We start from the raw sequence: 20,427 nt of genomic DNA on the forward strand, positions 1-20,427 counted from the left end.
TCCTCGACTAATAATGTTGAACATCTTTTCATGTGCTTATTGTCCATTTGTTTATCTTCCTTGGAGAAATGTCTATGTAAGTCCTTCACTCATTTTTTAATTGGGTTGTCTTTTTACTGTTAGGTTGCAAGATCTTTATATATTCTGAGTACTAGACTCTTATCAGATATATGATTTGCAAATATTTTCTCACATTCTTTGGGTTGTCTTTTCACTTTCTTGATAGTGTTCTTTGAAGCACAGAAGTTTTAAATTTTCAAGAAATGAAAACTGACTCTATTATCAACTTTCTTTTTTGTTTTTTGGTGAGGAAGATTGGCCCTGAGCTAACCTCTGTGCCAATCTTCCTCTATTTTGCATGTGGGACACCGCCACAGCATGGCTTGACAAGCAGTGTGTAGGTCCACACCCAGGATCTGAACCTGCAAACCCCAGGCTGCTGAAGTGGAATGCGTGAACTTAACCACTATGCCATTGGGCTGGCTCCTGATTTTTTCTTCCATGGTCTTTGCTTTTTGGCGTTGTATCTAAGAAACCTTTGCCTACCTTAAGGTCACAAAGGTTTTCTCCGGTTTTTTCCTAAGAGTTTTATAGTTTTAGCTCTTACATTTAGGGCTATTGTCCTTTAAAAAAGTTTATAGCAAATATACATAAAATTTACCATTTTAACCTTTTTAAAGTGTACAGTCCACTGGCAATAAGTACATTCCCACTGTTATACAACCATCACCACCATCCACCTCCAGAATTTTTTTATCATCTCAAACTGAAACTCTGTACCCATTAAACAGTACCTCCCATTCTCCGCACCCCCAGCCCCTGGCAACCCCATTCTACTTTCTGTCTTTATGAATTTGACTACTCTAACTACCTCATATAAGAGGAATCATACACTATGTGTCCTTTTGCAACTGGCTATTTCACTTAGCACAATACTTTCAAGTTTCATCCATGCTGTAGCATGTGTGAGAATTTCCTTTTTAAGACTGAATAATATTCCATTGTATGTATGTATGACATTTTGTTTATCCATTCGTCTGCTGATGGATACTTGGGTTGCTTCTACCTTTTGGCTATTGTGAATAGTGCTGCTAGGAACATTGGCATATTAGTACCAGTTTGAGTCCCTGCTTTCAATTCTTTTGAGTATATACCCAGAAGTGGTTTTGCTGGATCATTTTGTAATTCTGTTTAATTTTTTTTGGAGAACCACCAGATATTATCCACTTTTGGTTAATTTTTATGTATAGTGTAGGGTAAGGTCTAAAATTTATCTTTTTGCACATGGATATCCAACTACATTAGCACCATTCATTGAAAAGACAATTATTATTTCACTATTATTTCCCCCACTAAATCGCCTAGGCACCTTTGTCAAAAATCAAGCGACTATAAACGCAAGAATTTATTTCTGAACTCTCAGTTCTGTTTTGTTGATTTGTATGTCTATCCTTACACCAGCACCACCCTGTCTTGATTATTGTTACTTTATAGTAAGTTTTAAAATCTGGAAGACTAAGACCTCCAATTTTTTTTTTTTCTTTCAAGAATGTTCTGGCTATCTGGGTCCTTGTTATTTCCATACAAATTTTATAATCAGCTTGTCAATTTCCGCAAAAAACTTGCTAGAATTTCAATAGGGATTGTGTCAAATCTATGGACCAATTTGAGAGAGAACTACCATTTTAATAATAATGCGTCTTCCTATCTATAAATGTGAAATGTTTCTCTATTTATGTAGATCTTCAATTTCTCTCAGCAATGTTTTGTAGTTTTCAGTGTGCAAATCTTACACTTGTTACATTTATTACTATTTTATTATTTTCGTTGCTACCGTGAATAGAATTGTTTTCTTAATTTTTGATTTGTTCATTGCTAGTATATAGAAATACAATGGATTTTTGAATATTGACATTGTATCTTGCAACCTTGCTGAACTAATTTAGTTCTAGCAGTTTTTTTTGTGTGTAGTCTCCTTAGGATTTTCTACATGATCCCTTAGGATCATGTCATCAGTGAATAAAGATAGTTTTACACCTTACACTCCTATCTGGAAGCCTTTTATTTCATTTTCTTGCCTGATTGCACTGGCTAAGACCTTCACTACAATGTGGAATACAAGTAGTGAGAATGGACATCCTTGCCTTATTTCTGATCTTAAGGAGAAAGCATTCAGACTTTCACCATCAAGTACGATGCTAGCTGTAGGTTTTTCATAAATGCCCTTTATCAGGGCATCTGATAAATCTTCTGTTATTGAAAGCAAGATGCTGGTCCCTAATTATTATGGTTGAATTGTCTATTTCACCCTTCAATTATGTTAGTTTTTGTTCACATATTTTGAGGCTCTGTTATTAGGTATGTATTTGTTTATAATTCTTATACCTTCCCAGTGAACTGAGCTTTTAAATATAAAATGTTCCTCTGTCTCTAGTAATTTTTTTTGTCTTAAAGTCTATTTCGTCTGATATTAGTATAGCCATTCCAGCTCTCTTATGGTTATTGTTTGCATGTGATATCTTTTTCCATCCTTTTACTTGGAACCTATTTGTGTCCTTGAATCTAAAGTGTTTCTCTGGAAGACAGCATATTGTTGGATCTTGTTTCTTATCCAGTCTGATGGCAATTCATAGTTTTTTGACTAACGAAGAATGCTCTTCTCTACTAAGGAAGGTCATTCTTTTGAACCACACATATAACTTCAGAATATAGAGCAGTAAGAGAAGAGACATTCGTTAGACATTCAACTAACCCTGGCAATCACTATAATGATAGATGCAGCCATATGTCTCTGCTAATCTAGTAACCCACCTCTCAGCCACTGCTAGCAGCCGTTCTGGCCTAAAGGTACCTTCGGTATCAATGTACATGGCCTTTCCTTCACCTCCACCTCGGTCAATGGGAAGCTAGAGAGAACAAAAATAACAGTGGAAATGAACACTGTACTTCTGATATAAGTGACCAAGCTCCCCATGATGGGTCTATAATTTGCCCCCCATTAAATAAAGCAAAAGGAAAAAACACTTTAAAGTGACAATCAGAGGCAGAGAGGAGACATTCCCTTCTGACAGAAATATACTTAGTAGTAGATATAAACCTCATTGTGCCCCCTGGCAGGGGAGGCTAGAATCTTGCCAGAGTTGGACTGCTTGGAAATATAGTTCAAAGTAGGTGATAAAATTCTATGACTGTATACCAACACAATACTGATCAATTCTCTCAAAAGTAAAAACATCTGGAAGGTCATTTAGATTCTCATGTGATACTCAATTAATTTTAGCATATCCAAACCACACTTACACCTCACTTTATAGAGCAGAGTTCGTTCCTATGGGTTACTAAAGGATACTGGCAATGCCCCAGGGGCATCCTAGAAGTTTAAAATATCAGCAACAAAGAAGAAAAAAGGTGTTTGCTCCAATAGCACATAGCGATGTTACAAATGAACAAGAGAAGAAAGAAAAAAATAATAATAGAAAGTAAGTGGGGGCTGGCCCCGTGGCCGAGTGGTTAAGTTCGTGCGCTCCGCTGCAGGCGGCCCAGTGTTTCGTTAGTTCGAATCCTGGGCGCGGACATGGCACTGCTCATCAGACCACGCTGAGGCAGCGTCCCACATGCTACAACTAGAAGAACCCACAACGAAGAATACACAACAATGTACCGGGGGGCTTTGGGGAGAAAAAGGAAAAAATAAAATCTTAAAAAAAAAAAAAAAATAATAGAAAGTAAGAGTGGGAAAAAAAATAAAAGGAGGAATGCCGTGAAAACTGTCTCAAGAGCTACTCAAATTTCTGCTTCCAGCTACCCGTCCCATGCCAGACATCTTTAAGTTCTACAAATTTTAAGAGAATCATGTTAAAGGGTAGTTTCCACCCTAGAAATCTACTTTGAAGCCATAATTCACCTTTAAATTTTTAAGAAAATCCTTTAAGACGTTTTACATTAAGGGCCTGGTAGCACCAAATTTTCTTTCTTTTCCTATTTCTGAGAATTTTTTTTTTCAAAATTACAAAAGTACCATATGCTTGTATTAAAAATTCAAACAATATAGAATAAGTCAAGCAAAAACTGAAAGCTCTTCTTCATCACTCTCATCTCCCAGAAGTAATCTTCCACATCATTTTCTATGCATTTTCATACAAATACTTTTTATATACTATGTGGTTCTGCCACTTACTATGTGACCCTGAGAATATTAAATCTCAGCTTCCTTTTCTGTAAAGTGTAGATAAAACCCATCTTTGAAGATTAAGTAATTCATGTAAAGTGTTTATTTTAGCACAGTGCCTAGCACACAGAAAGCACTTTGAAGACTTATGATATCCTCTATCTCTAGGGCACTGATTTTAGCATATACTCAGTTACAAAGCCTTTATTAACTGGGAAAGGAAAAAATGATTATGTTATCATTTGGCAGGTTGGCAGATAAAATCTTTCAAATGATAGGAATCAACAGAAGGAACAAGGACTATGTATACAACAAGAGAGTCTTGGGGATTGCCTAGTGGCATAGTGGTTAAGTTCATGTGCTCCACTTCAGCAGCCAAGGGTTTGCGGGTTTGGATCCTGGACGTGGACCTACACACCGCTCATCAAGCCATGCTGTGTCAGCATCCCACATACAAAACAGAGGAAGATTGGCACAGATGTTTGCTCAGTGACAATCTTTCTCAAGCAAAAAAAAAAACCAAAAAACAAAAAACAGAGAGAGAGAGTGTCTTGATAGAGGAAAGGTTTGGAACTATTGGCCAAAAGGACAAAAAGCAGAAACTGCCTCAGTTTTTTGGGGAGGAGAAAATCTTGACACTCACAGGGCTAAGTCCCCAGGAATTAAGACGAATGAGCTTCCCCCCTTCTCTCACTTTCTGGTATCTTTAGTGCTAGCATGAGAAGGGATTCTTTTCTTGCTAGGTAGACCTCCTTGGGCAGAAGGGAGGCCATAATGTGGCTGGGCACAGGTAAGCAGACTGACAGCAGAGGAGTGGACAAGGTCCCAGTATATTGTTGGGCCAGTCTCAAGTGGATGGACTATGTACTCTGCACTCCAACCCATTTTGTCTCCTCCACCTTGCCCTCCCAGTGCCATCGCAGCCATTTTGTGTTACTCGGCTGAGACACCACAAGATTAGCTATTTTTAATAACAGTATCATAATTTAACTCGTCTTCCTATTTTATAGTAATACAGGCTGTTTTCAACTTTAACCATTTGATAATGCTACGGTGTAAACTCTTTGTACATTTATCCTTGACTATATGTGAAAAGTTTTGTAAGACACATTTTCTGTCAAAGGGCATGTGCATTTAAAACCAGTACTGATGTTAAATTGTCTTCTCAAAATTTTAAAATGACCCTAGTACTTTGAACAAGCATGTAGTATTCATTTTTTGTAACCTACGGCTCTCAACTTTATTTACATAATTTCACTATTAGACAAAGATCTAACACATAATGGGGTTTCACTTCATTAAGTTGAAAAATTTGAACAAATGAGAGCAGATAATGTTTACATTTAAGTAGTAATCTAACATCCTTTCTGTATGTCTGGTTCAGCTCTTAGAATAGTGAAATGTAATCCTTTCTATTATTAATGAATTAGCATTCTTTTTCTCTGAAAACAAAAAACAAAGATCCATAGTTGTTCAGCCATCTGCGAATGTTATTTTTATAGAGAGAATATGTTTGCGAATTTTGCTTCAGTTTATTGTTGACCAGCATTAGCTGACTGCTTAATAAACATTCCCAGGATAGGATTCTGTTTACACAACTGAAGAACATCAGTGTGATATGCTGAGTTGCCCTGGCAACTATAGATATTGTGTACTGTCCTCTAAATATTTATTCCACATGAATTCCTGTCAAAACATGGGGAAAACATTTCTATTTCAAAATGTCACACATCATGTCAAATGACCCATGTCAGGGTGATATTTTAAACAGTCCTATTTCCCTTTAGTAACAATTTTCTATTGGTGCTCTGGAGATAAGCTATAGCTCCCACAGCTCACTACCACTCTTCTTCTTCTCCTCAATGATTCCTCCCTTATTATCCTAAAAGTTCTCATGTCTCCCCAGCTCTTCCCTCCTCAGAATTATTTATAAGCAGAGCCGACACCAGCTTAGATCTACTTGGACTCCTAACTTGACTGTCTCATAAGACACATGGTGACGTTTTGGTCTGCAATGAAAAGATCAGTAGAGCAATAGAGGAAAGAAATACAATTAAAATGACAAGTGAGAAAGGAAAATGATGAGCAAAACAGGAGACTATCTCTTGCTGTGAGATAAATTTTCATTCGTAAAGAACCAGAATATTTTCCTGTCTCAAGAAATGGCATGCACTGCTTCAAGCAGAAGTAGTGACTGATGAAGGACCCATCTGTAACATGAGAAAAATAAGGAGACAAATTTTCTTGGGTGACTTGAGAACATCGGTCTCATTATACTAGTCTCCACAGATATGTGTTTTACTAACTGTGAATCCTATGCAGGACACATGGTCCTAACAAAGTTCCTATTTTTTTTATGGCACATAGCATCTTTGACTATAGCACAGCATTATATCAATGTAATAAATATTTTTGATAAAGTGCTATTTAAATACAGAATAAATTATGAAGGACAGTTCATAACTTGTTTTACAAGGGAAAAAACACAAAAAAGAACAATTTATATTTGATATCTAAATTCATTTTCATAAATGAGTTCCAAGAACTACTGTTACTTTATCGAGAGGATAAAAATTCACACTAGAATAGAAAGATACTGGGAAGCCTCCTCTATCACAATGATATAGCTAAAACTGTAATAAAGCTTCAAAAGATTTTGAGAGTTGGCCCATGGGAATGAGTCCGGTTCCAGGGTGCTTTGTGGGCCAGCCACTCACAGCAGTATACTCTTAAAGCCAGGGAATGCTAGGATCCCACTCAAAGAAGAAAAAGGGCTCCTCAAAACATTGCTTGAAGTTGCAAAACAGTGAAGTTTGTTCAGTTTCTCTTCTATATCCTCCTCTCTCTGTTTCTCTCTCATAGATCTTTCATTTTCAGAGATTCCAATGTTACTTCTCTGTATAAGACTTAGTTCCACATCTCTAAATACTGCTAGAAATTTTCACTTCTTGTCTCATCATCTCAACCTCACCACCTCTAAACTTGAACTCATCTTTCCATAAAAACTGTCTCTCTCTCCTCAATCCTTTTTAAAGTTACCAAATTAATACACTGTTGGGCTGAGGGATATTTTTTATTGTCAATCATTAAGTGCTGCCCTTTACAGTCATACACCACAAAATGATGTTTCAATGATGGACTGCATATAGGATGGTGGTCCCATAAGATTAGTACCACATAGCCCACATGTGTATAGGCAATACCATCTAGGTTTGTGTAAGTATACTCTATGATGTTCGCACAACAATGAAAGCACCTAATTATGCATTTCTTAGAACATATCCTCGCTGTTAAGTGATGTATGACTGTGTATCTTCTGCCTATATCCCTTCAGTCTCACTATTTTACTTTAGTCCAGATCAGCTAATTCTTGTAAAAATCACACATCAAGTACCCTCAGCTCTCAACTCTCCTTCCAATTCATTCAACAGGTTGCTACTAGAATATTTTTGAGAATTTTGCTCATGTTATTCTTCGGCTGTGAAACATTGAATGATCCCCACTCTTTACAGAATCAAATATAAACATTTTTTTTTTTTTTGAGGACGATTAGCCCTGAGCTAACATCTGCGGCCAATGCTCCTCTTTTTGCTGAGGAAGACTGGCCCTGAGCTAACATCCATGCCCATCTTCCTCTACTTTATATGAGGGATGCCTACTACAGCATGGCTTGCCAAGTGGTGCCATGTCCAGACCCGAGATCCGAACCAGCGAACCCCGGGCCACAAAAGCAGAACATGTGCACTTAACCGCTGTGCCACCGGGCCAGCCCAATATAAACTTCTTACACTGGAGTCAAGACCTTCTAAAATATGGTCTTAATGTGTCCTTTTAAGATTTATCTCCTACAACTTTTCCAAATAAAACCTCTAAGTAAATGGTTTATTTATTGTCTTCTCCTCAATACGTTATGCCTCCCTGTCCCCTGTACTTCTGTTCATACCATTCCCTACAGTTAAATGATTTTTAATTTTTTTACCTGCTCAAATTTAGCATTCTTCAGGAGTCTGGTCCAATCTCTTTTCTCCATAAAGTATTCCATGCTTACTCCAGGGTGAAGTAATCCCTCTCTCTTCCTTAAATAGTTATGCTACTTCCTCTATACCATTTATAATGTATCAGGTATGCCTTAGGACATCTATTTTATCATCTCCATCCATTCAAGTATTTACTGAGTGCTGAAGACTGACTAGCAATACAGCAGAGAACAAGCCAGTTACAGGTTCTAATCTTATGAAGGTTTTAAGAGCATGGGCTCTGAAGTTTCATTTGACACCTGTATCTACTACTTAAATGAGATACGACCTTAAGCAATTATTTAACTCACCGTGTCGGTTTCCAAATCCACCCATGAATGGGAGCATAAGTAAAGGAAGAAGAAACAAAAGGAGTCCAGGAAAGGTTTTCTCCTAAAGATGGAAATAGATATGTGTGTATACCAATGAGGATCATCTAATAGAGAGGCAGAGCAGAAAACAGGAGTAGAGTCCTTGAGAAGGTGGCAGGAGATGGTAACCAGATCACACTGGTAGGATGGGCCTTTGAGAGGAAAAGAGACACTTTCTCCATTGTAACCCAAGATAAGAAAAGGTGGGTATAAATGTAAGTGGATTTATAGATTTGATATGAAGAGTAAGTTAGGTCATTGGCTGAGAGTGAAGGTTGAAGAGAAGCAAGAAGGTTTGAGGAGAAAGGACAAAGTACAAGACAGTTGTCTTACTAAGTGGGAAAAAGTATGCCTAAATGGAGAAATTCAGCAGATCTGCGAAACAGTACTGAACGTTAACCTACTTTGTCATCTTGAATTTAAAGTGAAGCCAATTAGCATTATGTTATGATTTTTCTCCAGTTTGACTGCCTATTTGGCAATAGGCACTGAGAAGACAGACAGCGTTCATCTAAGATTGGCATCTCTTCAGGTGGGAGATGTAAATCTGAGGGTATTTGTAAAGGAATGATTTTAATGATGAATCATAAAATCTAGACTAGTGAAGAGGGCAGGTGACAGTGAGGGGAGGCCTAGTAGATGGTACCAAAGTATTTGAAATCAATGATCTTGAAGTTTCTTAAAATGTGAAAGAATTTTGCAGTAGGAATCTATAGGATTCTTAAGGACAGACAAAGTGCCATCCCAAAAGATGCTTGCAAATAGCAGGAATCAACTCATTCTTGCTGATTTGATTAGTTAGAGCCCCAACAGCTCACCTGGCATGTCACAGCCAATGTATGACAGATCTGGGTCTTCCCAGTTCGGAATTCTCCAAACATCTCTGTAATGGATCCAGTCTCAATTCCTCCTAAAAGAGCAATAAGAAACACCTCTTAGCACAATACAATGTTTAGAAACAATAATCAGAGAAATGCCCTTGAAGCTCATCAGAAAGATGTTTACATAATTTGGAAATATAATTTTCAACAAGCAGTAATTTTTAAAATACTTTTTATTTTGAAATAATTCTAGATTTATAGAAAACTGCAAAGAAATGTACAGGGAGGTCCCATGAATTCTTCACCCAAACTCCTCCAATATTAACATTTTACATAACAATCGTAAAGTAAACAATCAATATCAGTTTTCTGACATTGATACAATCGACAGAGCTTGGTCAGGTTTCTCCAGTTATACATGCACTCATTTGTGTGTTCTATAAAATTTCATCACATCTGTAGCTTCATGTAACTACCACCACTATCAAGACACAGAACAATACCAACACAAGTCAATAAGCAGTCATTCAAAAAAAAAAAGATATGTCATCTAATATTTACTAAATGTTTCTCGTGTACCTGGCACAGTGCTATGTATTTATATGCATCACTTTATCTAATTCCAATAACTTATAACGTGGGAGGTCTTTTTATCCTCATTAAGAAGAGAAGAAAACTGAAGCATAGAACTATTAAGTAATTCGCACCATGTAATACAGCCAGTAAATCCTGGGAGGGGGGACAGGAGAGCTAACACTCAAATTTGAGTGTGATTCTCGAACTCATGCTATGTTGCACCCTAAAAAAAAAAACTTGTGGCAGACCCCGTGGCCAAGCGGTTGGGTTTGCGCGCTCTGCTTTGGCGGCTCAGGATTTCGCCAGTTCAAATCCTGGTGCGGACGTGGTACTGCTCACCGAGCCATGCTGAGGCAGCACCCCACATGCCACAACTAGAAGGACCCACAACTAAAAAATACACAACTATGTACCAGAGGGCTTTGGAAGAAGGAAAAAAAAAGGGGGGGGGCACTTAAATTATTAAATATTTGGGGAAGCAACAAGAACCAAATCTAACTTTGCAATAATTTAGGACAGCAATGTTTTCAAAAGTTTTAAAACTTTTACAGCTTTCCATAAAGTCTTGAAGGTTAGTGTGTACTACAATGTAGTATTCAAACATGGAATTTTTTTTTTAATTAAGATTATGATAGTTTACAACCTTGTGAAATTTCAGTTGTACATCATTGTTAGTCATGTCGTAGGTGCACCACTTCACCCTTTGTGCCCTCCGCCCTCCCCCAACCCCCCTCTCCCCTGCTAACCACCGATCACATCTCCTTGTCTATATGTTAACTTCCACCTATGAGTGGAGTCATACAGAGTTCATCTTTCTCTCTCTGGCTTATTTCACTTAACATAATACCCTCAAGGTCCATCCAAAACATGGAATTTTTTAACCAATCATCAGATTGTCAACCTTGTAGTAGAGTAGAACGTTATAATTATTTCTTTAGGCAGAGGGCGCTTACTCTCTGACTACAATATTAAATGGAGATTAAATTATTTAACTGGAAGATAACTTTAGTATTTTATAAGTCAGGTTCCAGCCTGCAGCAGTCTTACTTCTTCAGTGTGGATCCTTCTCTTCTCTCTCAATCATAGCTAACACATAAATTCTACCCAAATACTTCAGTTTTGTTCTGTGACCTGGATGCTTTGCTAACTGCAGTTCACAACATATGATAAGGGATTACTACACCTTGAAGTAGTTTGTCAAGCTCTTTGGAGCCAGTAGTAATCTGTATGATCTCTGATCGCCTTTGGTGGAACTCAGTTGCAGTGGTGAAACCCATTGGAACTAATTTAGCTGCCTCAGTCTGGGAAAAATAAGAAATGTCAAATCAACAAAATATACTTAGTAAAACAAGAAGCATGCATGCAATAGAAAGAGACGACAGCTAACAAAATTTCCAGAATGATTTCTCTTTAAAAAGTCATCAAAATACTAGTAGTTCTAGTTCTAGGATTAATTTCTCTCTCTGGCAACTAAAAGATAAACTAACTTAGAGACTCCATGAAGACTAACTTTTTAATTGCCAATTTAAGTAACACATTCATGTAGTAAAAAAAAAAAAAAAGAAAAAGAAATTATAGACCCACATGCGTACTTCACCTGATTTATGATAAATTAACACTATAATACAAAGTCTAACAACATATTTAAACCTTGATTTCCTGGTCCATCAATCACAGACTGTAACTTTCAACTACCTTAAATGAGGACATTTGTCCTTTACCTCCATGTCTACTTCCCCTTCTGTCAGGTGTACCTTTTCTTATACATTGTCAAGGTTGAGAACATTTATATCCTATTTTGTAGTCATTGATAAGCCTTCAATGATCAATCTATAGGTTGATTCCAAAATTTAAAAATAAATGCATTCACAAATATGTGGAAATTAAACATTACACTCCTAAATAACCAATGAGTCAAAGAAGAAATCACAAGGGAAATTATAAAATACTTTGAGATGAAAGAAAATGAAGACACAATATACCAAAACTTATGGGATGTGGCAAAAGCAGTGCTTAAAGGGAAATTTATAGCTGTAAACACCTCTGTTAGAAAGATCTCAAATCAATAACCTAACCTTCCATCTTAAGATCCTAGAAAAAGAAGAGCAAACTAACCATAAAGCAAGCAGAAGGAAGGAAATAAGATTAGAGCGGAAACTAATGAAATAGAGAATAGAAATATAATAGAGAAAATCAAGAAAACCAGAAGTTGGTTCTTTGAAAAGATGAACACAATTGATAAATCTTTGGCTAGACCAAGAAAAAAAGGCTCAAATCACTAAAATCAGAAGTGAAAGAGGGAACACTACCACTAATCTTACAAAAATAAAACTCCATGCCAACAAATCAGATAACTTAGATGAAATAGGGAAATTCCTAGATACAAACTATTAAAACTCACTCTAGAAAAAGAATCCAAGCCAAGGCACTGAATAATTGAATTCGAGTCTAAATTCAGTAAAATAAATTATCTTAGTTTGACTATAAAAAACAAAAAACGAAAAACTGAATAGATCTACAGCAAGTAAAAAGATTAAACTTGTAATTCAAAATTTGCTACAACAAAAAGAAAAAATCAATGAACAGCTAAGTAGTGAGTCGCATTATTCTTTAAACTTGTCTACTACTTAATACTTCTCTTGAAAATTCATTACCATGTTTATATTATAGCTTTGTAAATATAATTCATTGCAGAACCAAATGGTGTGCTAGAAATACAATTCTTTCACTAAGGCTCCAATGTTAACAACCCTATGTCTCTCAAAGATTTCTACTGTCAAACTCAAATTCATTCTTTTTTATACACCACCAGTTTCAAAATCATGCTCCATTTTACCTTACTTTTATAACTGAGCGATGTCTTCCTCAAGTGTCTGACTTTATCATTTCTCAAATTTTCCAACCTCTCAATCTTACTATGTATTCTATTGAATCCTTCTTTCCCCCTGACGATCTCCTTTCCTTCTCCAAACTGGGCTGTCTGCTCTCCAGGCTAGCTACTGTCCTGGGTCTTCCTTCACTGAGTACTTGAGTTGGAGTCACTCTAACCTAGATTTTGTTTTCCACCCTCATTTTGGTAAAGTATATTCTCAAGTAACTTCCTAAGAGTGGACAAGAGAAAAACGTTCAGAATTCCTCTATTTCTGAAAATGTTTTATTCTCCCCTAATACTTGATTAATAATATTACTACAATAGAATTCTAAGTTCAAAATTATTTTCTCTCAGATCTTTGAAGGCATTGCTCTACTAGCTTCTACCATCCAGATTTCTGATAAGAAATGTGCTGTCTTTCTGATTTTTGGTTTTTTCAGGTCACTTAGGTTTTTTCTCTCTGAATCTTCTCTTTATGACTGGTATACTAAAATTTCACAATGATGTATCTAGGTGTGGGTCTTACTATGTAAGACTTCTGCTTCCCTTAAGCTCTGGGAAATTTTCTTGTATTATTTCTTTGAGAATTTCTTCCCTTCTTTTTTCTGTGATGTCTCTTCCCATAACTTCTAATCTTCAAGATGAATGAAGATTAATGAAAATTAGAAAATAAAAATACCAAGGGGGGGAACTATAAACCAATATTGAACTCTAGTTAATATATGCTAAAATATTTAGGAGGAATTGTACTGACATCTGCAACTTTCTTTGAAAAGCATAGAAAAATTCCAAGATACACTGATCACTGGATTGAGAGATAAATAGGTGATAAAGCAAGCATATTAAAATGTTAATGGTAGAGTCTACTTGACGGGTATATACGTGTTCATTGTAAAATTCTTTCAAGCTTTGCAGTAAGTTCAAAAATTTTAATAACAAAATGTTGAAGAAGGGGCTGGCCGGGTAGCGTAGCAATTAAGTTCCCATGCTCCACTTTGGCAGCGTGGGGTTCACAGGTTCGGATCCTGGGCGTGGACCTATGCACCACTTATCAAGCCAGGCTGTGGCAGGTGTCCTACATATAAAATAGAGGAAGATGGGCACAGGCGTTAGCTCAGGGTCAATCTTCCTCAGCAAAAAGAGGAGGATTGGTGGTGAATGTTAGATCAGGGCGAATCTTCCTCATATTTAAAATGAATAATAATAATTAAAAAAAAGGGGTGGGGGGCCAGCCCCATAGCCAAGTAGTTAGGTTTGTGCGCTCTGCTTTGGTGGCCCAGGGTTTTGTTGGTTCAGATCCTGGGTGCGGACATGGCACTACTCCTTAAGCCATAGTGAGGGGGCGTCCCACATAGCACAAAGAGAGGCACTCACAACTAGAATATACAACTATGTACTAGGGGGCTTTTGAGAAAAGAAAAAAGTTGAAGAAAAAATACTCATAGGAGATGCTTTCCCTTCTAGTGATTTTAACCTCTACATTTTCTAGTCTAGGAGTTCTTAAAAAAACAGAATATTATAACCAAAGTGAAATCTGAAGTAAAACCAGGCAACTGTAATTTGGCAGAACTTTACTTCTATTCTTACACAATAAGCCTGCTTTCATCTGTGCTAGGCAGAAGTGTTAAATCTGTTGGAGTTTTCAATAGCTAAGAACTACCAAATCCTTGGACACTACATAGAATGGCAAGTAAAAGAAAAATATTACAAAAAAAATCCATGCTGAATCTGTCAGTACTGTCATAGTGCACCAAGAGAGCAGAGCTCAACAAAAGCCAATTACAATTACATTAAACTTTGAAAATGTGAAGACGACCACAGAAGAATCTGCCACCTTCTGAATGAGTTGTTTTGTTCACCATATCTCTCTCTCTTGTTAAGAAACCACTTTGATTTATATTTTGAACACGATTTTTCTTTTCTTTAGTTTCCTTTCTCCACTGTGACAGTGGATCTTCTTGCTGAAAGTCTCAGTTCCAAAGACTTTGGGGGAATGGGAGGGGATAGCCACTGTGACTGACCAAATATTCTTTAACCTTTAAAAGCAAATAACACAGTCTTTACCCACCAGAAACTCATAAAATGTCTGAAATCAAAGAGGACAGAAAAATAAAAAGACCTATCTATATCACTTTGCACATCTCATTTCACTTATTACAGGTTTGTATATATGTTTTCACAGAAACAAAACACTGGATTTGATTTTTAAAACTAATGTCTGACAAGGCATAAGCAAAGACCCTGTCAGGATCTGTTCAGTCAAAAATCCATGCCCAGAAAGAAACAACAGACTTTAGAGCCACCTACTGGCTTAGTCAACATCACAATCTTTCAATGAGGCATTAGGGACTCAGAACTTTTATTTTCAATTAAGTCACCACTTCAACAAACATTTATTTATTTGAGTAATCCAATAAATGACAATTTCATACTTCCATGGATGGCAACACCTTTACTCCAAGGACTTAAATTAAGAATTACTTATGATTTTTGAGCCCTGAGTGGCTTACTATCACAGACTGGTACTAAATAAATGGAATAACAGCCCTGCCAGTGCTTACAAATTTCAAGCTCTTAGTATAATACTGGGTTGTGCATATATTAATGTATGAGATATTAAATAAGTACAAACAAATCTCAGATATTGTCCATTTGACTAAGCTACATGGCAGAACTACATGTGCGGAAGCTCCCAATAATAACAAATGCATTCTTTTTGAAGATTCTTTGGCTTTTGAAGATTCTTTTTCAGAGAAAATTTCTGTGAAACTGTAACAGGAATCAACACAAAATATGAAAACATAACTTTATAGATAAATATTTGCTTTACACTATATAAAAGTTCAAGGGTAAAGCCAATCAAACTGTGTAACTATATAAATACCAGAGGATAAGTGCATAAAATAAAATGTAATCATGGGGAATTATGGGTGCTAAAGATGTCTGACCCAAGAATAATAAGACCTTGGAGGGAGACAACAAAGGATCACAGTATAATAGGATGAAAATAACTGGGTTCTCGTCTTAGTTCTGCCATCATCTGTATGACCTTGGATAAATCACTGAACCACTGTGCCTAAGCTTCCACATCTGTAAAACAGGCAGAATCCTGGCCCTACCTCTCTCTCTGTGTCGTTATGAAGGCCAAATGAGAATATAGTGAAAAGGATGGGATTTCAAAGTTAAAGTGCTATATAGTATAAGAGATTATTAAGTTACTACCTCATTTCCGCTAAGCCAGTAAAATCATTTTTATGTCATTTATTAATGTAAAAAAACTAAGCTCATCATTTGAAATCACATTCTCTGGTCATCATTAAAGAATCTTGCCTGTGATTAATTAACAGATTATACACAGAGAGACTAATTAATATGACTTTCAAGTGATAAAAACAGCTTGTCTATTTAAAAGTAATATATGTTTATTATAGAAAATGTATGGGGCTGGCCCCGTAGCTGAGTGGTTAAGTTCGCGCGCTCCGCTGCAGGCGGCCCAGTGTTTCGTCAGTTAGAATCCTGGGCGTGGACATGGCACTGATCATCAAACCATGCTGAGGCAGCATCCCACATGCCACAACTAGAAGGACCCACAACTGAAAAATATACAACTATGTACTGGGGGGTTTTGGGGAGAAAAAGGAAAAAAATAAAATCTTTAAAAAAAAAAAAATGTAGAAACTTCAGAAAACTGAGGCAAAATAAAAACTGTTCACATTCTTACCATCCAGAAATAACAGTTAATATTGTAGTGTATTTACCCCCAGTGTATGTGCTATACACAAACACACATTTTTAAAAACAAAAATCAAGCACATATACACACACACGTATATTCATGTGTGTATACATACATACACGCATGTTTTGTTAAGCTGCTTTCTTATATCAGGAACATTTTCCTATGTCAATGAATATTCTTCAAAACTGTTTTTAGTGGCTGCATACTAACGAATATATTTCTAAGGCATGACATCATAATATCCAGAAAGATAAGGTACACACCACTCACTGCTGGTAGGAGTGCAAAGTGGTAGTCAATTTGGCAGTATTTATGTCATAACCCATGATACTGTAATTCCCTAGAGAAAATTCCAATTTATGCAAGGAGGTACATACAAAGATAATTAACTGGTAATGCAGTCACCTCTGAAAAGGGGGACAGGGTCATCCTGTCAACAATGAGGGATAGAAGGAGAAAGACCACCACTTTTCACTGTATACCCCTTTGTACTATTTCCACTAATGCCTCCCTAGGTTACATAAGCAGTACTTACCAGAATTTTATCAGCTTTGGCTTCACTAATCCCCTTAATATTTATTAGCTCCTTCTTTGGTGCATAGGCAACAGCCTCCACAGTATGGAATCCGGCTTCTTCCAATTTCTTCACATCATTGGCATTTATGCCACATTGCTACAAGTGAAGAAAACCAGGGATAAATTTAAGCTTCAGTTCTCTCAACTGTCCAGTGTGGATATTTGCCCTACCTACTTCACAGAGCTCTTTTTGAGAACTGTGATATTATATGCAAAAGCTTTGAAAAGTGTGCCCTACATATGAGGTATTTAATAACAAATTATCAACCTTTTCATTAGCAAAACCAGTTTTAAACTAGCACTATGTCATGTATATTAAAACTCTTATAATGGACTCATCACGAAATGAGATTAAACCAGTAATTCCTAAGCACTGGGAATAAACCTGCAACTCTCGACCTTTTATGCCTGGGACTCTAAATGAACTTTGAGACCCTAAGCCCTAAATGGCCACTTTAAACCAGTGTTTCCCATATCAAGCACACACAAAAAATAATATCGTCTACACTAAGCTAGGGTAAACTGATAAGGTTGCCCCAGAGCTAAGAAGAACAGTATCTTAGCATATCAATATCCTTTTGGCAGCACAATGACTAGAAAGCTCTGCTCTAACAACTGAATTAAGAATGGGGAAAACTACTTTTGGTCAGGGACTTACATACATACTTCTCAAAACAAGCCACCTAAAGGTACCTCTTCCTCCCTATATACAAAGTCAGCTTTGGTTTTATTAGCCACCGAAACCATGACTTGGGGGAAAGCATGGGGAGATGTCTATGTATTTGGGGGTCAGGGAAGGTTTGGAGAGGGGAGAGAATAGTATCTGCCCATACAAACCATGTCTGCTATTAATATTTAAGCAATAAGCAATACACATGTGTATTTAAGGATGCTCACGATAACAAGTTATGACTCTAAACTCTCTAATGTTTATCACAAACCCATTTAAGTAACTTCTGGAGTCCTGAAGCTTAGCTGGGGATGGGAGGAATATGTGTAAAGAAACAGAAGAATGAAGGCTTTCTCTGCTTTCACTCCTACTTCTTTTGGCCCATGTCAGCTGCACTCACACCGGGGCCTCTGTACAGTGGGCAGAAATAGTGCAAGGCCCCAGCTCTTGTGCAGAGTCCTAAGCTAGAGCCTGGCTCTTATACCTTCACACTTCAAGCCCTTCTGCCTCTCTATGACAGCTGTCTTCCTACTAACTTCAGCACAGATCTGGGTCAATGGAGAGATGTTGCTCCTGTCTCCTTCCCATATAGCTGGCCCTGGCCACTGTAATTCCCTGAACAGTAATTTCATACTTAGTACAAATGACTCCGCCATGGGATCCTAGGGTTTCTTAGTTTCTGACAATCCAGCTCTGAGAAAGAAAAATGATAAATTAGGAGGAGAATTCTCAACAAAAGAAGAGATCTAGACAGACATGTTTAGCAACTATCTTAAGCCTTTCCACAGGATCCTTGACAATGCCCTTGAAAACTCTAACTTGGGTCTTGATTTGAGGTAGTAAACCAATGGTATTTGTAAAAGTTGTGATTTCTCCCAATAGGTAGAAGAATCTAGTCCAGTATTGTAGTTCCAAAATTAGCAACTAACACATACCTCTAACCGTGAAACAGGTTGTGGACCAAAGCTCTCTTCTTCCACTGAAGTATCTGCATTTGCTTCAAGCTGCATCTGCATAGCCATTACTCAGTGTTCAAGACTGAAAAATACAGATGGCCATCAGGAAGAACACTAAAAGTAAAGAGCTGCAAACTCAGGTTTACAATAAATCTCTGAAGAATTCCTTGCTAGGCTTTTGGTCTATTCACTGACCGACTCATGGCAGGAAAAAGAACAAATCTCTCACCAGCTTTCCCTTCTACTTTGCTAGTTGTATCAGAAAGACTAGGGAGAGCCAGGACTATTTTGCTTCTTAAAGATGCATAGCTTAACTAGATCAACTACATGCCCCTGGTCCCCTGCTTCATATTCCTTGAGAGTAGGGGCCAAATTTTATTTATTTCTATACACTCTACAATACATCATAACTGTCAGGTGTTTGGTAAATATTTGGCAAATGAATGCAGACTTTCTGGGACTCTACTTATAATTAAAAAAAAAAAAAAAGGTGAACGGTTAAACTGCTTCAGTTCCATTGTTCCCTTCCAGCAAGCAGGGTTTGGGGGTGGTGGGACAGGAGTGAAATGAAGGTACAGAATGATTGCCCATAAGCCTCCATTCCTGATAGAGAAACAATAGATGGAGATGAGAGGTAAATTCCCAGCTCAGGCAAGGATCATGCTTGTAGTCACACATTTTGCTTCTAATAGGAGTGTATGAAATTTAAAGATCACCATTTTAATCAATTACGGACCTCAGTGAATGCACAAATGAATAAATAACATGCAAGTACCCTGCTTAGTCTGAAACCTTCTAGATAAGCATAAGGCCAAAAGCTCAAGTCAGGTCATTATGAGAGGGTTAAGATTGCTCAGGGTGAAACGAAGAACTGAGAACAAAAAACATCTGTAACTGTCTTCAGGAGGTACTAGTAAAAGCGAACAAGTCTTGATGTCCACAGAATAAATGAACCTAAATCACACCAAAACAACCTGGACAGTTAAACCATCAGGATAAATTTAACTCAAAAGATAACAAATAGGAAATCGCCATTCTTAGAGACTTGACATGATCATTTGTTCTTAATTGGTTCAAGTACAGATCTCTTAGATGGCAGATTTAGCATAACCTGAGCTTATGATAATTCCAAATATCGAATCAGCTGAATGTAATTTAAATTTAAATGTCTCCCTTCATAATTTATGGAAAAGATGGCAAAGCAGAGTAATGGGGGAAGGATGGTCTTTTCAATAAATAGTGCTGGGCTGATTGGATAGCCTTAAAGAATAAAATAAACTTGATCTCTATCTCACACCACAGAAAAACAATCAATTTCCAATTTAGATTATAGATCTAAATGTAAAAACAAAGCTTTTAGAATGTAGACGTGTATCTTCACAACTTTGGGTTAAAGGTTTCTTGAACTAGATACATAAAGCAGTAACCAGGGGCCGGCCCCATGGCCAAGCGGTTAAGTTTGTGCGCTCCACTTCGGTGGCCCAGGGTTTCGCCGGCCCGGATCCCGGGCGCGGACATGGCACCCCTCATCAAGCCATGCTGAGGTGCTGTCCCAAGTCCACAACTAGAAGGACCCACAACTAGAATGTACAACTGTGTAAAGGGGGGATTAGGGGAGAAAAAGCAGGAAAAAAAAAGATTGGCAACAGTTGTTAGCTCAGG

At 37.2% G+C, this 20,427-nt stretch overlaps 1 protein-coding gene across 2 annotated transcripts in view; it reads right to left on the reverse strand.

Annotated features, from left to right (window-relative positions):
• The window catches only part of RAD51 (RAD51 recombinase), a 29,974-nt gene that overhangs the window by 7,756 nt on the left and 1,791 nt on the right, over positions 1–20,427 (reverse strand). For both annotated transcript variants that reach the window (XM_001503522.6, XM_023619869.2), the window contains exons 2-6: positions 18,745–18,847; positions 17,099–17,236; positions 11,136–11,253; positions 9,374–9,465; positions 2,812–2,906 (exon numbers count right to left, since the gene is read on the reverse strand). In XM_001503522.6, coding sequence (XP_001503572.1) covers positions 2,812–2,906; positions 9,374–9,465; positions 11,136–11,253; positions 17,099–17,236; positions 18,745–18,831 — 530 coding nt within the window. In that variant the 5' untranslated portion in view covers positions 18,832–18,847. The remainder of the gene's footprint in view (positions 1–2,811; positions 2,907–9,373; positions 9,466–11,135; positions 11,254–17,098; positions 17,237–18,744; positions 18,848–20,427) is intronic.

This window comes from Equus caballus, chromosome 1, assembly GCF_041296265.1.
Source record: "Equus caballus isolate H_3958 breed thoroughbred chromosome 1, TB-T2T, whole genome shotgun sequence".
NCBI lineage: Eukaryota > Metazoa > Chordata > Mammalia > Perissodactyla > Equidae > Equus > Equus caballus.